This window comes from Dreissena polymorpha, chromosome 5 (assembly GCF_020536995.1).
Source record: "Dreissena polymorpha isolate Duluth1 chromosome 5, UMN_Dpol_1.0, whole genome shotgun sequence".
Lineage (NCBI taxonomy): Eukaryota > Metazoa > Mollusca > Bivalvia > Myida > Dreissenidae > Dreissena > Dreissena polymorpha.
In genome coordinates this window covers 104,166,129-104,193,897 of record NC_068359.1, presented here as the reverse complement: position 1 = coordinate 104,193,897, position 27,769 = coordinate 104,166,129, and the positions used below count along the sequence as shown (strand labels likewise).

Sequence of the window (27,769 nt, the reverse complement as noted above, 5' to 3'; positions counted from 1 at the left end):
CTGACCAGGGACCTATACAAGGTCCCTGAGCTGACACATTACATGTATTATTATGGATTCAGTCTCTTCGCGATTAATCATCGGTATCGTTTTGTAGAGACAATATTTCGCTTAAAAATGCATAGTTTCACATTGATTGTTTTGATCTGTGTTAGCATTTTCTTGGTGTTCGAATGTGTGTTATGCAAATCTGACTTATATGATATTCTTGGTGTCCGAAAAACTGCTACACAAAAGGAGATCAAACAAGCCTACAAGAAACTTGCTAAAGAATGGTAATATGTTGTATTTTATTTTATTTAAATGTGTTTTCTCAGGTAAAAGAATGAAAAAAGCCTGGTTACAGTGCTCCAGCTAGGATTTGAAAAGAGCAAGGGGGCTTTTCTGTCAAAAGGGCACTTTGGACCCGCAGTATTTTGTCAAAAGGGCACTTTCGAGCGCGCGGGCGTTTCTGGAATGCTTCCTCTTGCATGTTAATTTATATGTTATTAATATTTGTTAGAATATATTATTCCAATTATTATTAAAAAATTCAAATATAATATCTACAATGAGGAATAAATTAATTTCAATGTATTGTAATAAGAGATCAGGGCTATAGATAACAAGCGTATGGTGTTATTACGCAATTAAAATAACCAGAAACGTAATTAAATTCAAAATCAAGCGTACAAAAACGCAAATATAAATTTAATAACGTAATTCCCGTAAAAAACCTTGCGTCACGAAACGCAATTCTTACAAACACCGGGCGTATTTTTTAAGACTGGTTATTTCCCATACAAAAATGTATCGGATAGTTTATATGCTGTCCTATGAAGAAAAGAAGGCAGTCTTTCCAGCGGTTATCAACCTTTGGGGTAAATTACTGTTCGTACTTATTCGTAGACCCGTCCGATTTCTACTTTCATTTTCTTAAAATATCAAAATGGCCACTCGTGGCCGTAGAAAGAGAATCGTCACACAAACAAACATCTAAGACAGGTATTTACGCCAGAATATTGGGGAAACCGAAAGCTTCTGTGCTGCTTTGCTGAACGATCTGTTGAAAGATGTGATCATTTCTCCCGAGAATTTAGTTCGCCCGTTATTATCTGAGATTTTGAATGAGGTTGTTAAACCCAAAAAAACACGTTATGGGTAGTGTAAGTGAAAAAACTTTTAAAAAGTGGTGAAACAAACACCCGTGGCTGGTGATTGATATGGAAAGTGGAGTTATAAAATGTACATTATGCACAAACATGAAAAGTAAATTAAAACTAACTAATGTTGCTATATTTATTTTTCACATGCACATGATAATATAGTAATCTTAGTACAGTCAGTTTATCTATTCCGGCTCCTGTCCGATTCCGACATATTTCTAGATTGAATGGCTGGTACGGAGAGAGTATGTTTAGAAACTTAATTTTGTCTGTTGTTTCATGTAAAGTAATTATTTCTTTGTCTACTGAATGGATGTTTACAAATTGTATGAACTCTTGGTCTGCCAGCGCTTGGATTTCCAAAACGAGGCTTCAGATCGGTTGAATTTCCGGCGCGTTTTTTCGGACGTCTGAAAAGTCGGTGGACAACATTAATCTGTTCAATGACCGAGGTTACCAAAAGGTTCGTGTTATTTTCTTGAATTATATATATTTTACTCGTTACAGTCATCAATATGCATTTCCACCTTCATTTAAGAAAGATAAACACCATTATATAAAGGCCAGTCAGTGTATCTATTCCGTACCACCTGGATGCATAACTCGGGGGCCGTATAAACATTACCGTAACTTCGACAAACATTTTTGGTGCATGTTTTGCGGATTTGGTCTGTTGTTTAATGCTATAGTTCGTCATTAAACTTGGTTGACATGCAAAGTATGCCTTGAAATAAAATGTTTGCAATATTTTCTCCCATTTGTAAATGTGTAATGAAAATAAATAAACTTTCAGTGGTCAGACAAACTGTCTTAACTGTCAGAATTACACCACAGGAGCTTGAAATTCTTTCACTTTTTTTAATAATTTATGCATAGACTTTATGTAGTGATAGAATTTCAAGCTCATGTGATTACACACACACACACACATATACATGTATGAACACTATTATAAACAAAAGCTATGATGAATTCTTTCAAATAATTGGTCTCATTATTCACAGTGTGTCACAATGTGTTCACTATATCCCTGCTGCAGGCTCATTAATGAGCAGTTTATAATTTTGTCACAATATTTACACAAATTATCCAATGCATTGAATAATATTCTTTGCATTAGGGAAATGCTAAATGTATGCTGTCTCAGAACAAATTTAAAGAGTATATGCTGACAGATATTATTATAAAGATAAAGTTATAATATTAATTCAAATAAATTGGCGGATTTCTAAATATTCATGAAACATTCTGTGTAGCCTGCATTACCTTAATTTTTAGGTTTAGACCATCCCAAACTGAAAGAGGTTGCAGATAACACACTAAGTTGTAATGTAATAAGACAAAGTTGATTTAGAAGGTTATATATCATTTTGATAAAAAGGGAAATTGCTCAAATTTGAGCAATTTCTCCTTTTATCACAATTATATCTAGTGTCATCATCAAAATCTTGTAAAACCCTGTTATTGCATTGTAAAGGGTTAACACTTGTTATATCATTTACATTCGCAGATACAATTGCCATGGGAAAGCAGAAGACAAACAGATCATCAGTACATTGTAGTCCAGCTGTAGAGGCAGCAAAATCTGTAAAGCGGGTAATTAATTATCTTAATCAATTAAATAGTTATGCGGTAAAAAATATTTCAAAGTATAATGTGCATCTTATAATGGTACACATAACAATTTTGACTTAAATACCATTTTGATTGCTGTGTGTATCTTAGTTGTGAACTTCCTAAAGCCATTTTCAAATTCATTGAATACAGAGCACAGTTTCATACTTAACTTAGCTATAAATTAAAATGTATGTTATACTCACGCAGTACTGTATAAATAAACTATGATATCATAGGAAATATTTGCCTTTAATAAATGTAAACATATAAGGTTACATACAGTATGAACTGTAATAAAAATGAATACAGTATGGTACATGTGGTATTTTCTCACATGATCAGTTGATCACATTGTGCAACAAGGTGAACACAAAAGGATTTAGTTTTTTTTATTTTACCCCATGTACAAAGTATGGGGCTGAATTGGATTCACATCGGTGGGTTGGTCCAGTGTCTGTAAACAAAAGTTGAAAATCTTTGTGGCCATTCAACAGAGTCAAATGATATGTTATACTAATATGCAATACAGTACTCCACAATTGCCTGTAGGTTTGTTTAATGATTCACTTCAAAATATACTTGTGGCCATTTGAATATGCCTGTCATTTATGACAGGTTGTATAATGTGATCACTTGTAGCTGGTGTGTGGGTGGGCTTCAGAGTTTGATTTGCTAAATAACTTAAGTACCCTTGCATAATGAACACCAAACTTTGTGTATAGACAGCTGGTACTTACATGAAAATCCCTTTAGAATTTAGTCAAGGTCATTGTGGATATAAATATAATTTGAGTGTCCGCTTAATTACTCAATAGTTTCTGCATGTATGGACAGCACATTTTTATGTCCACCAGTATATGCTGGGGGACATATTGATTTTTGCCCTGTCTGTTGGTCTGTTGGTTTGCGCCAACTTTAACATTTGCTATAACTTTTGCCATATTGCACATAGCTACTTGATATTTGGCATGCATGTCTCTCTTTATGTCTTGTTTGTTAATTATATATTTTTATATATTTTTATTTTGTTATTGATTTTAAACCTTTCAATGCTGCATTTCAAGATTTGGAATTAATGTGTCTATGGACTGGATTTAAGCACTTGCATCCAATTAGCTCAGCCTTCCAAAATAGCCAAAATGATTTGAGACAGTTTGTAACAAAGATTCAACTACACGAATGTGTGTGTTATCTTTGAAACACATTGTTGATAAGACATGCAAAAAATATCCAGCATTGAAAGTGTTATTTCAACAGGCAGTTGATTTGCTAGAAATAAAATTGTAAAATTATTCCTTAATCGTGTTTTTTATTTACACCCCATATTTTGTAACAATGTCTCGATACCTTTTTGTACAAAAATCTGCTCAAAGTGACAGTCAAAAATCATTTTGAGATGACCCCCTAGAGCACACATCTAAAAATAGATATGCGATTCGGAATAGTTTCTCTGCTATCGCAAACGGACACGTCGGGTGCAGGTTTACACGCGTGGTTTTACCTACTTACACGTGCTCGATTTAATTCAAGTAAGTCTTAAATTATCGATAAAAAAAGTGTCTCTCATCATACCAAAACAGAGAAATGTGTCTATCGCACGTGAGAAATTTGCAGCGAAAAAGCGTAAGGTGTGACGGAATAGATACACTGACTGTAGATTTTTATTATATTATATATGTCATTCCCTAAATTACCCAATTGAGTTTTTAAAAAAACGGGGGTGAAAAAACCCAATTAAGCTCAACAGAAGGGGGTTAAATTTTTTGCTAAAATCTATTGAATTTACAAAAACCCTATTGTTGTCAAAACAGGGGGTGAAAAACCCAATTACCCAAAAAATTATCTATAGCCCTGAGAGATTATTAATTATGATATGTTAAAAAAAAAAAAAAAAATTTAAGGGCAGGGGGGCCCTAGGAAGGGCAGGGTGGATGTTCGGAGGGGCAGGGCGGGGCGCCCTTCAATTTAGGCCTAGCTGGAGCACTGGGTTAGCTAGCCTAAGTCCAAGACTAATAGTGAATTAATTTTTTAAAAGGTCACTTCCAAAACTGACAACAGTCTTGCTGTTGTGCTAGCTCTTTAAAGCGATGTGGTTTGTAAATCTGGTTACCTCTTAGGAGACCCTGGTTCAATGTTCCGCTGGAGCTCGGGATGTTTCATGTTTAATGGTGGCAATCCAAACACTGTGAATAGGTAAATCGGTCTGAGCTTGTTTGATGGTTTCGAAGAGGGCCATGCAGATACTTGTGTAGCTGGCATATTTGGGCCTTGAAACATTAGAAGGGGGATGACTATATTGAAATAAGGGCACTTCCAACAGCCTTTCTGTTGGGCTAGCTCTTTTTACCACAAGGTTATAGTGGCTGGTAACCACTCAGTAGACACTGGTTCAATTGTCCATTGGAACTCAGTATTTTTCACTCTATGATGGGTGAGAGTGTCATTCTCTTGACAAGTGTATCTGGAGCAAACGCAGCAACAGTTTTTACTCCCATGATTGTCAGTAGGTTGCCTGAAGTCTCAATATTTTTTCCACCAATGTTTTATCTACATGTGTTAGAGTTTGCATTTAGGGGTCTTTCAACAAATACATGTAGGAAACAGTCTCTGGATCTGGTTCTTGTCTCCTATTTGAGGTACCAATCGTAAGAATTATAGATTCTATGTTCACTCAGTTCCCTAATCATAAGATTGCAATCCTAATAGCTGACAGTCCCAAGCAGCAGACCATCAAAAAGTGGCATTAAATGTCACTTGTATGTTGATTAGTTTTTTTGAGAATTTTTTTCAGGCATCCTGACAAAACAGATGACCCAGAAGCCACAGAAAAGTTCACAAAAATAAATGAAGCATATGAGGTAAATGCCAGCACATTAAATTGTTCTTCTTTAGACAACATGATTCTGTGGTCTTTTCAAGGTTTATAAAAAAATAATATATACTCTTTTTATAAATAAAATGAAACATTTAGTTAATTTAACCTATGGGTTGAACCTTAGTTAATATGTATTAAAATACTTATTCTTAATTTTTAAGTATTTAAAAAAATTCTTATCCATAATTAATTATTTTCCCAAAATAGTGGAAAAAATACACTGCTTTCAGACTGCTTAAAAAACATATCTAACATATCACCATGAACAACATTTTCGGGGATAAATTAACCCTTTTCCACTTAGAAGCAAGGTGAAAATGGCTATGTGCCAACAGCATAAAACCAGAACAGCCTGCGAGTAACTCGCAGTCTGTTCAGGTTTTATACTGTTTGCTGCTCATCAGTATCTAAGGTTTGCAGATGAAACCATAAAAACTTGAAGCAAGCTCCTAAATAAAATATAACTTTCTAAGGGACTACACATGCATGAAAATACGTATCTACATGGTAGAGGGTTAATATAATTATACACCCATTACCATTGGTAATGGGGGCTATATAGGAGTCACTTTGTCGGTCAGTAGGTTGGTCTGTCGGTCTGTCCCGAAATTTCATCCTATCTTCACCAAACTTGGTCACAAGTTGTATCTACACTACGTCTAGCGCGATTTCTGCCATCCACCACACTCCCACTGTGGACAATTTTTCGTGAGCGTGGAAAATCCTTGCCATCTGAAGGTGTTTCCATCATGATAGATCGCGTCGACAGTGGCTGAACACAGCGGGTGTTAAAGGGGAAATTGATCTCACGGTGGACCATTGCAATCGCGGAGGTCCACCGCGATCACGGTGGACCACCGTGAATGTTTTGTTCCATGTGTATGTACATTTGTATATATTATATCTTGATTGTTAACAATCATCATTATTTTCTATTGTTTACCCACGTTCCAGAATCATTTGACATGTCGTACATCGAGCATGATGTACTTTATGTTTTGTTTCTACAGTTTCTGCGTGAAGATTTACTTGTTTATTTAAAGAATTGTTTGTTTTTGTGAAAATTTCGGAAATGCTTTCTCGTTTGTGTACGTATAGCTTGCAAACAATTACATATCAACATGTTACGTGTAATTTGATTCTGACTATTTTAGTGACTTCCTCCTGTTTATATTGTTACATGTATTGATTTGAATATAAATTCGAAACATCGGCAGTAAGTATTCAATTCAGTGATATTTTAAGAACATAAGCATGTGAAAAGATCAGTTGTTATGTAATCAAGTGACTATGATCTGTTTTGTTCAAAAGCAAGTTCATTTCGAAACATATTCTAAAAAACGTATACGAGGGAATATTGTGATTACATATTATTTATTAAATATCACAATACATGTGTACATGTACATATATTAAGATTAGGCTAAATGTTAAATAATTACTAATTTACATCTTTAAACACGACATTCAACGTTGTAACTATGTTAATTATTTTCCGAAAACCATATTCTTGTTCGTATCTGAAATAAAAGAGTAAAACAGTTTTTAAAAAGCTAAATGTGAAATTATGACTCGTTAAATTCACAGCGATTTCTTAACAACACTTCTTATCGATACTTCATAAATTTGATATTCATTGTATTTGCTCAATGCACAACATTATTGTAACACAATAAGTAAATCAATATTAACCATAATATTACGATTTCTTTTTTTACGTTATTTTACATACAGTGTATGTTTCAAAATGAACTTGTTATTGAACAAAGAACAGGTATACAAATAGTCACTCACCAAGATGACAACTGATCTTTTTCGCATGACTATGATATTAAAATATTGCGGAATTTTATACTTACTGCGGATGTCTCGAATTTGTACATGTACATTTATTCGATCCAATACATGTAACAAAAGAAACAGGAAATCACAAAAATAGTCTGATATCAAATTACATATACATGTAACACGTTTGTATGTTATTGTTGGCGAGCTATATATGTACACAAACAAGCAAGGGTTTTCGAAAGGTTAACAAAAAACAAATCTTTAATTAAGAACAAGGGAAGCTTCATGCAGAAACAATTGAAACAAAACCTGAAGCATGAAACGCAAACTATACTCACGCTCGATGTAAGACATGTCAATGATTCTGTTAAGAGGGCAAACACGAGAGAAAAGAGTTGAACATTCGGTGATTTTATTATGGAGTGCATGTAATACATGTACATACAAAGTTTAAAAAAACAGCATTATACGATCTGCAATTTGAATTAACATGTACATTTCGATATTGCAGACCGTACATTTGTATTATGTTGTTGTTGCACCTGTATTTCACCGCGAACCACCTAGACCGTGGTGGTCCACCGTGAGATCAATTTCCAGATAACGCCGAGACTGACACCGCAATTCGCCACTGCGAAATCACCGTGTTCAACGGTGTATCGCGGTGAGATAGTAATTGTCCACTCTGGGCTGAATCAAGTGATGGGTGATGGATGGTGGATGGCAGAAATCGTGCTAGACGTAGTGTAGATGATGTATAGGTCAAGTTTGAATATGGGTTATGCCGGGTCAAAAACTAGGTCACTGGGTCACAAGTGTGTTTTTAACCGAAAGTTTGTCCGGACAATTACTATGTCATTTAACGTTAGATTTTTAAATAACTTGGTACATTTGTTCACCATCATGGGACGGTGTGTCGTGTGAAAAAAGCACGTCAATATCTCCAAGGTCAAGGTCACACTTGGAGTTCAAAGGTCAAATGCTTGTCCGGGCCATAACTTTATCATTTATTGTGAGATTTTAAAATTATTTGGTAAATTTGTTCACCATTATTGGACGGTGTGTCGCGCGAAAGAATTATGTCGATATCTCCAAGGTCAAGGTCACACTTTGAGTTCAAAGATAAAAAAATGGCCATAAATGAGCTTTTCGGGCAATAACTATGTCATTAATTGTGAGATATTAAAATCATTTGGCACATTTGTTCACCATCATTGGACGGTGTGTCGCGCGAAAGAATTACGTTGATATATTCAAGGTCAAGGTCAAACTTTAAGTTCAAAGGTCAAAAATGGGCATAAATGAGCTTGTCCGGGCCATAACTACGTTGTTCATTGTTAGATTTTACAATCATTTGCCACCAAATCACTTTGAGATCAAAGGTCAACAATGGCCAAAAATGAGCTTGTCCGGGCCGTAACTATGTCAATAATTGTGAGATTTTAAAATCATTTTGCACATTTGTTCAACATCATTGGACGGTGTGTCGCGCGCAAGAATTACGTCAATATCTCCAAGGTCAAGGTCACACTGTGAGTTCAAAGGTCAAAAATGGCCGTAAATGATTTTGTCCAGGCCATTATAACTATGTCATTCATTGTGAGATTTTAAAATTACGTGGTACATTTGTTCACAATCATTGGACAATGTGTCATGTGAAAGAATTATGTCGATATCTTCAAGGTCAAGGTCACACCTGGAGTTCAAAAGTGAAAAATGACCATAAATGAGCTTGTCCGGGCCATAACTATGTCATCAATTGTGAGATTTTAAAATGACTCTGTACATTAATTTTGTTCACAGTCATTGGACGGTGTGTCATGCGAAAGAATTCAAGATTTCAAAGGTCAAAATGGCCATAAATAATAATGGCATAATAATTCTTAAAAATCGCCATTTAGATTCTCTTGTTTTGTGAAGACAGCATGCAAAATAGTCTGTGTCAATGCGGCAATTGGGGGTATACGTCACGTCTGTGACAAAGCTCTAGTTATTAATTTAAACTAAATAATGGTCCACTTTATTCAATTGAAATCTTTCTTTGAAATTAATTAAGAGTTATGGATTGTGTGTGTATTTTAATGTGTGAGACATAATTGTTAAATGGTATCAGGAAATTTGTCAAGTTGAATATGTAGTTGCCATCATTTGAAATATGGAACTTTTACACAAAAAAAGTATATTATTATGTAGTGATTATAATGAATGGCTGTTATTAAAAAACTATTTTAGACTCACTTTGTCTTTTCAGACTTTGGGTGATCCTGAAAAACGATCAGAATATGATAATTTTGGATACACATCTTCCAATGCTCGCCAACCCAACCGACCTCAGCAGAGGGGGTTCCATGGATTTGAACCATTTGAAGGATTTTTTTCTAGCCAAGGATTCGGCTTTAATTTTAATTTCAATCAAGGAGGCAGTGGTAGTCCTGACTCAGTGATCGAGCGACACATCATCAATATGAGGTAACAGTTAACGCTTTAATGTCACACTAACATACTGGCAAATGTAAATGGAAAGCATTTTTAGTTGTTGCAAGAACAACTAAGGTTAATAGTAAAATCTGTATGCAGACCACTACCGTTCACCAAATGACTAAACAATTCAGGTTTGAAGGCAATCTGCGCTGAGAAATAGTTTGCAGAGGTAAACTTTACTTAAGTAAAAGTAGTGCATTATGCTGGTCACATGGAGAAAGAATATTCATGGTGAGGAAGAGTATACTTTACATAACAGCTTTGCCTAATGAAAATAGTCCACTGCGTGTTACCTTATAATCAATTAACACAGCTCTACTTAAAGGTCACATGAGCAGGTCAGCTAATAGATGCATTCACGAAGACGCAGCAGAACTTCTAAATGAACTCAGAAAAACACACATACACATGCAGATGAGTTAATAACAGCCCATTCTTTATCAGGTAAAAAAAGACAAATGGAAATATCCAATAATATTTTACTAACTGATCAATAAAACAATTGTTAGATTGTGTAAAGCAACAACAAAAAATGTTTTATTTTAATATCAATTCAATTCAATTTCATTATTGTTTCATAATGAAAAGTAAAACGCAGTTCATTGGAAAAATTCATTACAATCGGAAATTATTTACATGTATCCATATTCGCTAAAACCCAACAGAAAACAACAAAAAGGTTTGTTTTGATCATTTTCGATATTATTGTGTGTGATATATGTTTAAATAGTACTTCGCATTTTGACTCGGTACTTGGTCACTTAATCCTCCGGGGAAGACATAATGGACTATTGATGAACGTTCATAACACAGTTTTTCTTTCAAGACATGGGAAACAAAAACTACCGAAATAATAGAGTGTCATGAGAAGACTGAAATTGTTTCATTTTCTAACCACAAATGTTTGCCGTACTCTTCAGTCGGTATGGAAATCGTTCTTAAAAGACTTAATAGGCTACCGAAATTTGCCAGTATTCTATTAAGAACAAAGTATGACTTCAATTTTCTATAGAAAAGTGTTGTGCTAAAATGTTCCAGTTGTAAGATACAAAGATATTTTAAAAGACCCATGTCATGTGAAAATGGGTCTTATGCCATATGCGGCTAGCGTTGCTATTGTCCAGCCTGCGCATCATGCAGTAGGTCAGAAGATACCTAATGAGACCACAAAACCATGCCTGATTAACAGTAGAGAGCGCAGCTCCTGACCAGACTGCGCATCTGTGCAGACAGAGATTTAGCTACGCTAGCCAACACGCCATAAGACCCATTATCGAATGATGCGGCGCTAAAAGTATGATTTGATTGTGTCGAAAAAAAACACTGTGTGTTTATCTAATATTAGAATACCATATATTTCTATGGTGAAAGATTAAACTCATAATGAGCAATGTGAGGACACAAATGATGTTATCTCCTGTAGTGTAATTTTTATTTACGCACTTTTACGTGTCGTTTGAATACACTTGCAATTAACAACCCACATTTCATGTGGTGACTATGCGACTAACAAGTGACAAAAAAAAATAAAATAATTAAAACATTTTGTTTAATTTAATTATTTAAGATATATTTTACTCACTTTATTTCAAAGTAAGGATATTATATTTTAGCGTTTCTAATCGACCAAATCACTTATAGCAATTGAATCTATTAGGTGGTGTTTAAAGTTGAAATTGTAAAAGAGAAAGGCAGTTGTAAAAAAAATCAAAGTTACTCTATAAATGCAATAGTATTCCCTAGTTTAAAAGAGCTCGATCAGCAGCTGGAGCAAGCACATTGCGACTGTGGCGAGACTCACCCGTAGAAAATTTTCTTGAAGAAAAGAATCGCCAAGAAGAATGGTAATTGTCCGTAGGTGGATAGTAGTTTCACTACATGGTCTGAGGAGGGTCAGATAGGAGCTCTCTGCGGGTGGCTCTGTTACATTGTAATCAAGTGAGTACCGTCATACCTCGAACTAGACGTGATCTCTCCTGCTGACTGAGCTGACTCCCAGATCTTGGTAGTATCGCCAAGCGGAATGGTAATTGTCAGTAGGTGCATAGTAGTTTCACTACATTGCCAGAAGAGGGACGGGCGCAAAGAAGGTTGCAGTGTAAAGGACTGGGGGGCCTTGGGCAGAGAAACAGGCCAATATTTCGAGGGGTTGGCCCTATGAAGATCATGGAAGTATCCCAGGATGGCTGTACTCAGTAGACTCAACATGCTGGGGTAACTGTTCTGGGGTTCGGGTCGACAGCTTGTGGCTTGTAAAGCGGCAATAAAAGCGATGCGGGGCGCGAGGAGCTGGAATAAGTTTTTTTTAATTGTCAGCACACCTTTTTCGGCTTAACCTTGTCCTTTTAAGGACAACCAGACGTGAATTGTCTTTAAATTACCTACCAGTGCACATTAAGGTCTGATTGTCCACTGTGCACTTGTGTATTTGGATCAAAATTATTTTGTTGCTATCATATAATTCATGTCAGTTTGATGCCTGTATTGCAGGACATATCAGACCACCATACTGCCTAATAGTTTGAACAAGCCCTGCGTGATCTATGCCTTCTCTGATTTCTGCTTCAACTGCATGAGAATAGAAGGCATTGTGGAGAAGTTTATCACAGAGCTGAAGGCTATAGGTATGTGACACCATGCTAGGATCTCCAGCTAGAATCTAAAAAAGGCAGGCTGCTCTTTTTTTTCTCAAAATAACACTTTAGTGAACAATGTCGTATTTTTCGCTGTGGCATATTTTTAGTATTAAAAGTGTGACATTTTTCTTAGAACATGTTTTTTTATTCAAAATATTGTTTGTATAATTAATAAAACTAGTTTCAGCTGTCAATTTATATAATTTATCGAAGCTATGAAAACAATGTGCTTTAAATAATAAGATCAGATGCTGCTCTCTTCAGTTTAGGCTTAGCTGGAGCACGGGTGACTAATACCGAAATGCTCTTTTGGTAGTTATAGAGTTAGATGCTGGTCATTGAGCAGTGTAAGCAGAAATTGTTTTTGTTTTGTTGCCCCCCTCCACACACACAACCGCACATATTGTGCACACACGCTCACACAGAGTTGTAAGGCATCAAGCATGGCAATCGTCAGTCAGTTCTGACTTATCTACCAAAACTTGCATTTAGAACTCCTGTTTACTTGCTTGATGGATCTCACTCAAACTGTTACTATTTAATTACCTTACTGTGTTAATGAGCCTAGAGAGGCATTTGAGCTGCGACAATGTTTGGCAGAATTATTGCCCTTAGTCTGCTTTCCAGCTATAGAATATCAGTGGGGATTTTTCATTAAAAATTGGGTCTGTTAATCAGCCCCATTCGAATTCTCAATTTTGAAGCATTTTTAAAAAAACAACAACAACACTAATTTCACAATTTTAGTCAAAACGTGGCAAATTTTCCCAATCCAAAGGGACATGGCCCTATTCCAAAAGTTTAAAAAAACACTGAATATACTTTGGCCTGAAGGTTGTTTTCAACTGTTCTTAAACTTATTGGTGGATCTTGCTCAATCTTAAAAATTAAAAACCTTAGTGCTTTTGATGATCTTAAAGAGTGGATTTTTCACTGAAATTAATATTGTCAAAATTAGGTTCCTCTGTCCCTTTTTTAAGCCACAACTGATATTACTGAATTCAATTAAAAACAGCATAATGGTAAAATCCACTTAAACAACTCATGTTAATATACATATTACTGGTATGTGCCCCAGGTCTGTGTGCAGCTGCATTCCACGCTGGACAGTCCCAAGACCTTACAAGCCACCTGCGTATATCCAGTGTTCCCTCCATAGTTGGGGTGGTCAATGACCGGGTCTCCTTCTTCAAAGGCCAAGTCAATCTACCAGCCCTACATGACTTCACAAGGGGCTTGTTCCCAACTAATTTCATTACTAAGGTCAGTAACAGAGAAAGAATCTTTAAATGAAAGTTTTAGCTAGCCATGAAAACACATATTTAAAAAATAAAAACTATATAAGATAATGAAGTGTTTTATTATGCTCCCCCAAAATTTATTTTGGGGGGAGCATATATTTGCCGCTTCGTCTGTCTGTGTGTGTCTGTCTGTCCGTCCGTGCACAATTTTTGTCCGGGCTATTTCTCAGCAACTAATGACTGGAATTCAATGAAACTTTATGGGATGCTTCACTACCAAGAGGAGATGTGCATCAGCGGGTTCTGGTCGGATCATTTTTCACAGAGTTATGGCCCTTTGAACTTTTCTATAAAAAAAATTATTGTTCCCCCAACAACTGTGCCCTCAAGACGTTTCCTTTTATCTGAATATATAGTGCAATATTGAGACAAAAAAAACCCTTGGGGAGCATCACCCGTCTCCGACGGTTTCTTATTAATTTCTGAGATAAAGATTTGTTGGTTACTCTTTTTAGTTCACTTCCTTACATTCACAAGAATTGATGCCAAATCATAGATTAGACACAATTTCATTCAACAGACTTCTTTCAAATGTTTAAACACTGTTAGCCTTATTTAATTGGAAGTTATATTATAATAATTTAACGGCCATGTTATTAATTAATTATTTTTCACAAAGGTGCATGACGTCAATATAGAGTCGTGGCTAGGTGGTTGGCCTGCAGACAACAAAGTCCGTGCTGTGTTCTTCAGTCCACGCCAAGACATGTCTGCAGCGTTCCTTGCTCCTGCCTTCTTCTACAAAGACAACCTGGCCATTGGATATGTGTATACCAAAAGTGATGATGTCACGAATATACTACTTAAGTTCAATGTCAACAAGCATCGTGAAACTCTGCTACTCTTCAATGAAGACTCTAAGTCACCTGTAGCAACCATCAGTGTATGTATTTAAAGGGCATCGGAGACATAATTTTAGAAAGGGGATCTGTTTTTCTTTCTTGAACAAATGTGTTTTTTTGATGTGTTTACCCCCTATCATACACAGAGGGATATAGAATTGGCGTTGTCGGTTTGTCGGTCGTTAATCCATCTATCACAAACTTTTCAGGGCTTTGTTTTAAAAAATATATAAGATCTTAACATGAAACTTCATGTATGAATTTATTTTATCAAGGAGATGATGTTGCATGCACAATAAATACAACTTTACTATTCTTTAAATAAGAGTTGTTGAGCTCTGTTGTTTTTGTACTATGTGACTTCAGGGCTATATCTCAGATATGATACAAGACTTCAAGCTGAAACTTAATGGGTGTAAAGAAATCAATGTGATTAAGTGCCATGCATAAGAACTGTAGCCAGGCACTTTCTTAAATAAGAGTTATATCCCTTTGATGTGTTCGTACGATGCAACTTTTCAGGCTTTATCTCAGATACGATACAAGATTTCTAAATGAAAATTCATAGGTTACAGAAAATATAGCAATGAGTAGAATTGCTTCACCATTCAAATGACCTTTTCTGCACCCATCAATACATAAAATTAATTTTGGTGGGGTTTATCAATTCAACAAATTTGCTGGTGAGGTTTTCATTTTGCACTTACAATACAACACTTAACTTGCTCTGGTTTTATTCAGCTTACCAAACATAAAGGTATTTTTTTATTTGTTGATAATCATGATCTAGTGTGACCTTTTGTCAGGTATTTGATAAATTACATTTATTTTTTTAAAGTAATAGTATTATAAATCACTGCCTGTATTAATGACTGTTAGTTTGCATTATAATGATATTATTGTAAACATCAATTAATCCCTTGCTATGAAGATAGCATGGATAGAACTTAACAAAGCATTTCTGTAGAAGAAATATACAATGCCATATGAAACTCTTTGTTATTTGTGGAGGCTTTTCCTTATGAATGATCTCCTGTGTATGTAGATGCAGCATCTTACGCGTTCAACGCTGGATGAAGTGATAGAAGGCAATAAGTTCCTCTCCCTGCCTCGCCTCTCATCACAGAAGTTTTTTGATGAGCTCTGTCCTGATGAAATGAAGATCAAGAGTAGAAAGTAAGCAAGTGACTATGAATAAATTATACATTTTGGCTCATCTATGCACGAAATGCTCAAGAGGGATCTATTCCGGCCAGTCTCTGTCAGTGCTTATCATCTGCCATCGTCAACAATTTAATTCCAAATATCTTTTCTTTTAGCTTGGTGGAGATTAACTAAAATAAAAATACCTTAGATGCTCTTCTACCAAATACCTTTCAATTTTGTAATTTTAAAAAACCTGGTTGTCATAGGGCAGGACTTTTTTTCATTTTGATATCAAGATGTTTATGAAAACATTTTGTTAGAATAAAAATAGTCTGATTTTAAAGTTAATTTGTCCAAATGATCCTTGCTTTGTTCTGTTTCAAAATGTTTTATATGATTGTATTACAACATTTCTAAATACCGGTAGTGGGTTTGCTGCAAAATCCATTTTGATCTTGGAAGTGTCACATTTGCTCTGCAGTTTATTACATATTTCTTAAATTGACCAGGCTGTGTGTTGTTCTGATAACCAAGAAGAGTGTGCCGCCCAGTGATGATCTCCATGGTTACCGCCAGTTCTCCCAGAATTCTCGACTGAGTGGTCATGAACGTATCCGTTTCACGTACATGTATGAGGACACGCAGGCTGAGTTTGTTAAGTCACTGATGGCCAAGGGTAGACAGGAGCTCAGGAGTGCAGCTCTCAAGGTGAGAGTCACTGAGCATCACCTGGTCAATAGTCATTTAATAAAATTCAACGTTTGTCCAACAAATATGTTGGTTTATGTACTATCATACATTTGTGTGAGTAATAAACTCTGATCCATCTTTTTATTCTGTAAATGTGTTTGTTATGTATGTTTTCCGCCAAACAAGGTTGGGTTACTGTATGACATTGACATCACTTTCTGTGTATGTATTTATATTAAAGCTACTGATGAAGTCTGTTTCTTAAAAATGTGATTCATTAGCAAATGTATTATGTTCATATGATATATTTTATTTAATAATGAGTACGGTAATCAGATATATGTGTAACAGATGATTATGGTCAGGGCTGTACTGCAGTATTTTGTCCCGCTGTTACCAGGTTGCCATTCTGTGGCGGGTTGAGAAGTACCAGTTGAAGTATGATTGGCTGGAGACAGGGTGGGAGGGGTCACAGATGGCCGACTGTGGTGCGGCCCTGGAGAGGAGGCTCAATGTGCTCCTTACATCAGACACCGTCATGCCGTACAAGATTGTACCCCCGGAACTGTACAACGAGCATGGGCTGGTAGGGGCTAAGATAAGATATGATAGAGAATTTTAACAAGCAACACTGTATATACCATTAAGGCATAGCATGTATATTGCTTTATAATGTTGTAGTTAATAAGGTCCTTTGTTACCTGAGGCTGTATTACCATAGAATCTAGAATGTGCTTGACTTTCTACCTCATCGGCTCACTAGGTGCACAGCATTGATTCTGAACTTTAGCTGTTGTTTCCAGCAATGTAGTGTTTACTGAAAGATATATAGTTTTGGTATGATCACAACCTCTGTATAGTTCTGAATAAAATTTAAAGGGACCTTTTCACGTTTTGGTAAATTGACAAAATTGTTTAAGATTCCCAAATGTTTGTTGTAGTTATGATATTTGTGAGGAAACAGTAATACTAAACATTTGCCATGCTCTAAAATATCCATTATATGCACATTTTGACTATTTAAAAACCTGAATACTATAAAACGTTGCAATGCGAAACGATTAAATAATTTGGAGAGTTCTGTTGTTGTCATTATATTTTGTGACACTACGAGGATTGCTTATATAAAGTATAAAATACATCACTCATTGTATGAGCACGGATGGCCGAGTGGTCTAAGCATTAGACTTTTACTCCAGGGGTCAGTCGTTTGAACCCAGTTGAGGTTTACTTTTTTTCTTTCTTTAATTTTCGTCTTGTTTTTTACATAAAGCATTTAATGACAAACTTTAATACATGCCAAAATCTGTGGAAATGTCCCTTTAAACTTTGTTAAAGTTTACAATTTTATTTTGAGTTATCTGTCATATTCAGAGATTGATTAAACATATTAAGGTATAAAACATAAGAGGTTTACAAGAATGTCTGCATCATGAATATGATATTTTCTTAAATAACTGGGGCTTGGAAAAAAATTGTGTTTTCAGAAAGTAATTGCATTACAGCCCAAAAATTGTACTGTAAAGTACATGTAGAAAAATATTTCACTCAGGAAATATTTTTCTGTGTTGGTTAAATTTATATTGAGTTGTCTTCGAGTCTAGACAGACATGGAATGACTTAATATATTGTGTACTTTCAGGGTTTATTGACCAGGATAGGATACAAGTTGCTAAGCTGGGGTGACAAAATCCTTGACCTCCTACGGATGTAAGTGCGCTTAGTGGCAGTATAAGTGTGACAGTATTCCTTAGAAAATATGCCATATACCAGATACATGGACATCATGAGACCAATTACTCCTATACTTTGATGTACAACATTCAAACTTGCATACATAAGTGATACAAAGTTATTCCTGTTTTTGCTTACATATTTAAGGTCACAATTATCAACAATTTAAACTAAATACTCTTGTAAAATAGTAATAGCCTCTAAGTATTAAGTTTCCGAACATAACAAATTAAATGGATTTACTTTCCTTTTTCATTGATACCCAGCAAAACTTTATTTGAGAAACATGAATTTTCAATCAATTTGAATATGTCACCATTGTTACTGCTGGCACAGTTATTATCCACAGTGGGCTGTAGGGATTGTAAAATATGGTGTGTTTGACCTAAAATGCAATAAAACCAAAGTCATGAAAAATATTAGTAACACGGATTTAATCACACAAACAATTTCTAATAGCTATCAATCAAAGTTATATTTCAGTGACATTAAATAATGCGACTCAACAACTTTGTTGCTACACGTTGCTATCAAAGCAAAGTATCAAAGCTATTGCTTTCATACTTGCAACACTTACTAACTATCATTAGGGGACTGTGCAGACAAAGTAATGTAACTCTGACTGGCATTTTGACAGAATTATATGCCCTTTTTATACTTAGAAAATTGAAAATTTGGTTAAGTTTTGTGTTTAGGTCCACTTTATTCCTACAGTATCAAAGCTATTGCTTTCATACTTGCAACACTTATTAACTATCATAAGAGGACTGTGCAGGCAAAGTTATGTAACTCTGACTGGCATTTGGACAGAATTATGGGCCCTTTATACTTAGAAAATTGAAAATTTGGTTAAGTTTTGTGTTTTGGTCCACTTTACCCCTAAAGTATTATAGATATTGCTTTCATACTTGGAACACTCTCAAACTATCATAAGGGTACAGTAAAAGGACAAGTTGCATAACTCTGGTTGTCACTTTTACGGAATTATGGCCCTTTTTTGACTTAGTAACTTTGAAAATATGGTTAAATTTTGTGTTTCGAAACACTTTACTTCTAAAGTATCAAGGCTATTGCTTTCAAACTTCAAATACTTTCATGCTATCATGAGGTTACTGTACCTGGCAAGTTGAATTTTACCTTGACCTTTGAATGACCTGGACTCTCAAGGTCAAATTATTAAACTTTGCTAAAATTGCCATAACTTCTTTATTTATGATTAGATTTGATTGATACTTTGACAAAACTACTCTTACCTGACATACCACAATAGACTCCACCCAAACCATCCCCCGTGCCCTCCTCCCCCCGAATCCCCCCCGCCCCCCGAATCCCCCCCCTAATTTTTTTTCTTTTTTAAAGATCATCTCACAAATGACCACCACACCCTCACACAATACCCCCCCACCCCCCTAAATATTTTTTTTGAAACGGTTAAAAAACACAAATATTTATTTTTATTAGTTTATTTTTTAAATACCGTCCAACCATCGCACCCAAGAATCCCCCTCCCCCCCCCCCCCCCGATTTTTTTTTGCATTTTTTTTCCGCATTTTTGGAAGATAATGTAATAAATGTCCACACCCCCACACTATACACCCCTCTTCACTCCACCCCTCCCTCCTTTGTGATTGAAATTGAGAGTCCCTTCACCTTTAAAAAGAAAATAGATGAGCGGTCTGCACCTGCAAGGCGGTGCTCTTGTTTATTGAAGCATCAAAGTTTGTTCTTAAGAAAACAATACAACAAAATTGTTAGACCAATTATACTGTCTTATTAATGTAAATAATAGATTGAATAGAAAAGCCATATTTAAAAAAGCGTTTACAAAATATTAATATGTTAACAGGTCTCGAAAATAATGCTGTCAGGAAAATACCCACCAAGCATTACAATTTTACTGTTAACCTGGACTGACATTTTTAGAGAGCATGCCAGTCCAAATGTTATGTTGCCAGTCCACACCCTTAATCTCTCAAAGACCGTATTTGTCACCTCTGTGACACGACCTAATATATGTCAGTATTAACAATGTTCTTTGATCCAGGTTTAATGGTGCCACCTGATTTTATATCATACCTGTGTAGAGTATGATAATATTAATGGTGTACTTTCTATGGCAGGTTTGACGGCACCACGTGGGTGACGCTGGCCCTCTCGCTGCTGTTTGTATGCAGTATGGGCTACTTCATGCACAAGATAGCCACCTACGAGGTCATCCAGGTAGAGAGCACCCTGCCTCAGAAGACCAGGCCCCGCCCACCTTCCAGGTACATGTAGGGTACACGCATTGTTAGCTATCTTTGTTTGTGATTGTTTGACGGACAGAAAATATTCCAAAATATTGTTCAATATATATCAGTATCATAATAAATAATTGCATTGCTTCATTTACACACAAGCCATTGAAAGCCAAGTTAAGAAACTGTCCAAGTTGCATATTTTCAATTGCTAAATGTGAGCAGGCTGATGTTGATATTCATCACTGTTGCATGACAGTTTATGCACCAGCAGGCTGATGTTAATGTTAACTGTTTCAAGCCATTTGATGCATCACCAGACTGGTATTAATGTTCATCAATGTTTTAGGGTTCATCACTGTTGAGGATGTTTGATGTGTCAGCAGTGTTATACTTATGTTTATCACTGTTTCAGGACATTTGATGCCAAGACAATGAAGCTGTATGAGCTAGATGCTCGCACCTATGAGGAGCTGGTAAGTGAGGCAGATACAGGCCTCACAGTCGTGCTACTGGTAGACAAGGACACGAAGGATGACCTCGTGAGACAGTTCACCACCATAGTGCACCCTTACTCTAGGTGGGTTCATAAACTGAAAAATACTTGATACTATTTGAGTCATGTTCTGAAAAAAATGGGCATAATGCATGTGCGTAAAGTGTCGTCCCAGATTAGCCTGTGCAGTCCGCACAGGCTAATCAGGGATGACACTTTCCGCTTTTATGGTACTTTTAGTTTCAAGGAAGTCCCTCCTTACCGAAAATCAAGTTTAGGCAGAAAGTGCCGTCCCTGATTAGCCTGTGCACAGGCTAATCAGGGACGACACTTTACGCACATGCATTATGCCCAGATTTCTCAGAACACGACTCATTTCGTTGACACGTATACAGGTATTGATACAGCTTTACTGCTTAGCATTTTACAGGAAATTTATATTTTCAAGTAAGTATACAGTGAAGTGTAAACAGTGTAGTGTAGCATCTGGTTAGCAAAACCAACACAGGATGTTTGTGGTGTTAAGTTGAATGTTAATGTTTTCTGTGCGTACATTCACTCAGTCTTTAGAAAATTTAAAATTTGAAAAAATTGTTTGTCTTGTTCTTAAATTTGTGGATCAGTCTACCCAGAAAATGAAAGAAAATTTTATTCTACTTGAATAATAATGCTTATGCCATATTCATTTTGTTTAATATTTAAATTGATATGTTGTCTAAGATGGTGGTTTGTCAATCTGAACTTTTAATTTTATAATCCAAACTGTGAATTTATGACTCTATAGTATGTTTAAATTGTGGAATTTATTCTCTTATTAACTATGCTAATTTATAGTCTGCACTGTGAATTGTATGTATAATATAGTATGAACTTGGAAGTTTTCGGTCTGAAATGTGAAGTTTATGGTTTGAAGTGTGAGTTTTATGGTATGATTTGTGTAATTCATAGTATATTCTGCTAATTTTTAGTCTGACCTTTGAACTTTATTATATGAAAAGGGCAATGCATAATATACTGTGAAATTTACCAAGTGTTACACTTTATTTTATTCGACCAGTTCCACTCACCTCCAAAGGTCTTTTTAACATCTCTGTACACATCTAGGTTCTATCATAACAAGCAAGAAGAATAAGTGGTATTTTAATTTCCATCTGTAGCTTTGTTTATTGTCCCCCACCGTGAAACCAGATGGGACTTATGGTTTGCGCTCTGTCTGTCAGTCTGTCTGTCACACTTTTCTGGATCCTGCTATAACTTTTAAAGTTCTTCATATTTTTTCATGAAACTTGAAACATGGATAGATGGCAATATGGAGATTATGCACGTCATTTCATTTTGTTCCTACGTCAATAATTCTGGTTTCTATGGCAACAAATATAAAAAAATATATAAAAAATACTGACAATGGTGGAGTTTCACCGGTAGGGGACCATATTGCTTGGCAATCTCTTGTTAAATTTAACATACCTTAGTTGAAATCAGATTGCATCTGTTGTTTCTTTTCTATGCAAACAAGTTTTGAAAGAAAAATCTTTTGAAATAATCAGTAGCTTCTATCCAATCAGTAGTTAGCTTTAATTAGGACTGGAAAATCTATGGCAGCCTATTGGTTGGTAGCTTCTATCCAATCAGTAGTGAGCTTTAATATGGACTGGAAAATCTATGGCAGCCTATTGGTTGCATTATGAATCATATTATTTGGCTGATCAAACCCTTCTTGTTTTGCAGGTACAGTGCCCTGACATTTGCTTTCATGCAGTTGGAATACAACATTAAGTGGTACCGAACCCTTCTGGAGACCAGTGTTGGCAACACAAAATCTCTAGATAAAATCAACATTAAAAATTGCATCGGAACTGTGTTAGCTTTAAACGGTTATCGCAAATATTACTACATATACAGTGCCAAAAGTGGTCGTCAGTTTATCCGCAAGAGGAACAATTTATCCCAGGCTCTGGGCCTGGATGACTTGGATGAGAAATCAGACGATGAGTTCTTCTTTGTGGATGAAGTACTGGATGGCCTGGCCCTCTGGCTGGACAAGATATTTGATGGTTCTATCAAGCGGGTCAGAATCAAGGCCTGGCCTATGATGACAGACGACCGGTGAAGCTCAGTACATGCAGGAGAAATGCCTGTTCTCTATGTGCGTTTAACTTACAAATACCATTTTAGCAAGAGGAACTGTTACTCGTCAGTGTGTCTATTAGATCTACACATGACTAGATCTGGTTGTGCAGTTCATTTACTTAGTTTTTAATTATTTATGATAGTGACCATTCAAAAAAGGAAGTTTGTGTACAAAGAAGTTTGTGGAAACAAACTAACAAAAATTCAATGATCAGATTTAATTACCTACTTGTTAAAAAAATTGATTGAAACCAGTTTGAAATAGTATATTGCTGCACGGTGTATACAAAAACAAGAAAGACATTACGAGTGAATGTACTAATAAATCAAAAATTCATTTTTATAAATGTTCTGATTTGTGTAATTATTGATCTTGGTTGTTTTTTTTATAGATGTCTTGTTGTTTTTTTGTTGTTGTTTATTTTGCTCAGCGGGCATTTGCAATCAATATACACTTTTTCATCTGTATCTTTGATTTACATATAACACATATACGGGCAAATGTGTTAGATAAAAGTTTAACAGAAACCTAGTTATCACAAAAGCAGAATTTCTCACTCTCAAGGGTGGTTGATTTCCTCCTTGTCTATTCAACTCATTCTAATAATTCAAATAATCTTTATTTTTTTCATCAAAATTGTCCTACCCCAAAAGTGATTTTAATATCTCAACTTTTTTGTCATTGTATCTTCACATTTTAAAATTGATATCTTACACATAAATCATTGCTTGCAGGGCTCAACATTAACCTAAAAACCAACTTGCCCTCCCGGGCAAGTACTTAGAAAATCTACTTGCCCTGAACATAAAGCCACTTTCCCAAACATGAAATATCACATTAACTGTAACTCATATTTTTTAATAAAGATCAAAATGATACACCACAAAACGTTTTTTATTTTTGAACATTTAACAAAATTATTAGAGCAAATAAAGTCTAATATAAGTCTAAATTAAATGCTCTTTGTTCTTTTTTGCACTTGCCCAGGCGGACAACTAGATTATAAAATAACTTGCCCGGACCCAACTTTTACTTGCCAGGGGCAATAGGACAACCATTAATGTTGAGCCCTGGCTTGGTATTATTTTGTGATATATTTTGTAGTCCTGATGGCGTTTGTTCATGTAATACAATTTTCTACTGTAATATATTGTATTCAAAATGATCACTGGTATACTATGGATAGTGTTTTGCCAACTATAAGATGTGATTGAAATACAAAAGACAGTGTATTATTTGTTTGAAACATATGATGTTATGTGTTCAGTAGATATATATAGGATCTTGCATGAGTGGTCGTTTTGTATTGAATTTATTGAACCAGTCATCTAAATAAAGATAAAAACGAGGATTGCCGAGTTTTTATCTTTATTTAGATGACGAGTTTAATAAATTCAATACAAAATGACCACGAATCTAAGATTCTGTTTATAAAATGACCAACAAATTTCCTTTTTATTGTATGCTCTTTTCACCGTTTATTCACATTGTAAAAGAGTTTAACTGAAGAAGTTCGCTGGATTAATGACGTCATTTCGACACAAAAATGACGTCATTTCAGAGTTATATAACTAGTGTAATAACACCCGTGTAATAAACAACATTGAGCATTACGTTTTTTCACTCCTGGAGCGTAGGTCATTTTATAATGTATATTATGTACTGGTAAGTGTAAGCAATGACTGTTCTGTGTGCAGGGTGTGTGGCTCATTTTTAGCAACGGGCCTTTTAACTTCTCTTTTATAATTTAAGATTATTTGTACATAAAATAGGTACAACCACTTTAGTTGATAATACTTTTAAACCTAGGTTTTATGATAACTAATGGAGGTAATTGGGTCTGCAAGGTCCAGGGCACACATGACGTGGTTCCGAACATGTGTAGTTCTTCACAACAATCTTTCTATCCGATAAATATATTGGTGCTAAGCCTCCGGTTGAGGCGTGTTGTACACGTTTTTAGCTCACCTGAGCGATAGCTCGGGGTGAGCTATTGTGATCACTCAGCGTCCGGCGTCCGTCCGTCCGTCCGTCTGTCTGTCTGTAAACAATTTGTAAACATCTTCTTCTACTAAACCATTGAGCCAATTTCAACTAAATTTCATGTGGAGCATCCCTAGGTCATGGGACAAAAGAATTGTTAAAAAAAAATTGATCACATAACCAAGATGGCCGCCATGACCATATATGGTAAAAACCTTAAAAAATCTTCTTGTCAGAAACCGCTCATCAGATTTTCAAAAAATTTCACAGGCATGACCTTTGAAGGCTCCCCTGAAAAAGTTGTTCAAAGAAATTTGATTCGTCAAAAAACATGGCCGCAGGAGCTCGTTGAACTTTGCATGTTTATTCGTTTTTGCCTATTTTGTGAAAACTTTCAAAAATCTTCCACATTTTTTGTCCGATCCTTACCAAATTTGCACAGTGTCTTTATATCAATAAGGACACAAACCCTACAAAAAATGAGCATTATTGGTCCATGAAGTACAGAATTACCTCCCCTTGAATTGAGAAAATGGTGTTTATGCAATAAAGTCCAAATTTTTCATCCAATTCTTTCCAAACTTGTAAGGATTTAGCATGGTTCAAACAAGGGAAACAACTACGGTTTATGCATGTTCTTTTTATTACAGATTTGCCTCCCTTTAATTCATTCAAAATCTCATTTTACAGCAGAGATTCCAAATCTGACCTGTAAATGAGCCCCATATTTACTGCCAGTGCTAGGTTACCTTTTCCCATTTGATCATTCTTAAGTATTGGTCTTGTACTGCTGCTACTGCTTCTGCTACTGCTACTGCTACTACTACCACCACCACCACCACCACCACCACCACCACCACCACCCACCACCACCACCACCACCACCACCACGTCTACTATTACTACTTCTACTACTACTGCCACTACTACTAATACTTTTACCACTACTACTACTACCACTACTACTACTACTACTACTACTACTACTACTACTTCTACTACTACTACTACTACTACTACCTCTACTACTACTACTACTTCTACTACTACTACTACTACTACTACTACTACTACTACTACTACAACTACTATTACTACTACTACTACTACTACTACTACTACTACTACTACTACTACTACTACTACAACACCACCACCACCACCACCACCACCACCACCACCATTCACAGTGACAAAAAACGTATTCACACAATGGCTGCTACTACAACTTATAGCCCATATAGGGGGGCATGCACGTTTTACAAACAGCCCTTGTTGCTATGGGATTTTAACCACAACTGTTCATGTTTATCTCCGACACATATTTTTAGGTCACCTGTCATGAAGTGACACGGTGAGCTTATGTGATCGTGTGATGTCCGGCGCCCGTTGTGCGTGCCTGCGTGTGTCCGTGCGTCCGTCCGTCAACAATTTGTTTGTGTAGACAGTAGAGGTCACAGTTTGCATCCAATCTTGATGAAATTTGGTCAAAATGTTTATCTTGATGAAATCCGGTTTGGGATTGTATTTGGGTCATCTGGGGTCAAAAACAAGGTCACTAGGTCAAATAATAGAACAACCTTCTGTAGACAATAGAGGTCACAGTTTTCATCCAATCTTTATGAAATTTGGTCAGAATGTTTATCTTGATGAAATCTGGGTTGGGATTTTATTTGGGTCATCTGGGGTCAAAAACTAGGTCACTAGGTCAAATAATAGAAAAACCTTGTGTAGACATTAGAGATCACAGTTTTCATCCAACCTTTATGAAATTTGGTCAGAATTCTTGATGAAATCTGGGTGGGATTGTATTTGGGTCATCTGGGGTAAAAATCTAGGTCAAATAAATAGAAAAACCTTGTGTTGACAATAGAGGTCACAGTTTTCATCCAATATTTATGAACTGTGGTCAGAATGTTTATCTTGATGAAATCTGGATTGGGATTGTATTTGGGTCATCTAGAGTCAGGAACTAGGTCACTAGGTCAAATCATAGAAAAACATTGTGTTGACAATGGAGGTCATAGTTTTCATCTGATCTTAATGAGTCAGGTGAGCGATTCAGGGCCATCATGGCCCTCTTGTTCTGTTGAACAATTCATATTGTTAGAAACCCATCAAATCTATATAAGATATTGATTATCTGATAGATATCTGTTAGTACTGCATCATAGTCCCTGGTGGGATTTGTTCATTCCTTGATTACGTCATAATACTGAGAACAAAGTAGTTACTAGGAGTTCTTTTTAATTTATGTAATTTATAATCGTTTCCAATCGTGTTACATGTTGTCAGTGTCCGGTCTGTATTGTATGTTTATGCACATTCATATTGATTGCATGGCGTGCGCACATATATTTTTCTTTTACAGATTTCCATTATATGTAAAAAATAAAATTACATTTCATTAAATGTTTCAAAATCTTACCAAAGCCTTTTTCTTCCATATTGCTTCCATTCATCAAGCAATAAAATGTTATTCCGTCATTTACTAGTATAACATAGTCGCAGTCCGCCGAGCTGACTGGAACATTGTGAGAAAGGGTTATCATAAAATCGGTTGTTAATATCTTATAATTGTATGAATAACGATATATATCTAGGCTATAATAGACTTAAAACTATACGGTCTTCATTATTTATCGATATACACTTGGGGACTTTTCT

General features: G+C 35.7%; 1 protein-coding gene across 1 annotated transcript; it reads left to right on the top strand.

The window, feature by feature from the left end:
- Positions 1 to 27,726, top strand: LOC127832381 (dnaJ homolog subfamily C member 16-like). Its single transcript, XM_052357828.1, has 13 exons — positions 1 to 275; positions 5,554 to 5,620; positions 9,677 to 9,894; positions 12,397 to 12,530; positions 13,621 to 13,805; positions 14,463 to 14,726; positions 15,731 to 15,861; positions 16,341 to 16,539; positions 16,922 to 17,107; positions 18,164 to 18,231; positions 20,376 to 20,522; positions 20,908 to 21,072; positions 22,717 to 27,726. Exons 1-13 carry the CDS (start codon positions 43 to 45, stop codon positions 23,096 to 23,098), a joined length of 2,379 nt encoding a protein of 792 aa, XP_052213788.1. The 5' UTR covers positions 1 to 42; the 3' UTR covers positions 23,099 to 27,726.
- The last annotated feature ends 43 nt before the right edge of the window (positions 27,727 to 27,769 follow it).

Coding starts and splice junctions, on each gene's coding strand:
- LOC127832381 (XM_052357828.1), top strand. CDS start 43: ATGTATTATTATGGATTCAGTCTCTTCGCGATTAATCATCGGTATCGT. Junction 5,621..9,676: donor AAATAAATGAAGCATATGAG/GTAAATGCCAGC, acceptor TTGTCTTTTCAG/ACTTTGGGTGATCCTGAAAA. Junction 9,895..12,396: donor CGACACATCATCAATATGAG/GTAACAGTTAAC, acceptor CCTGTATTGCAG/GACATATCAGACCACCATAC.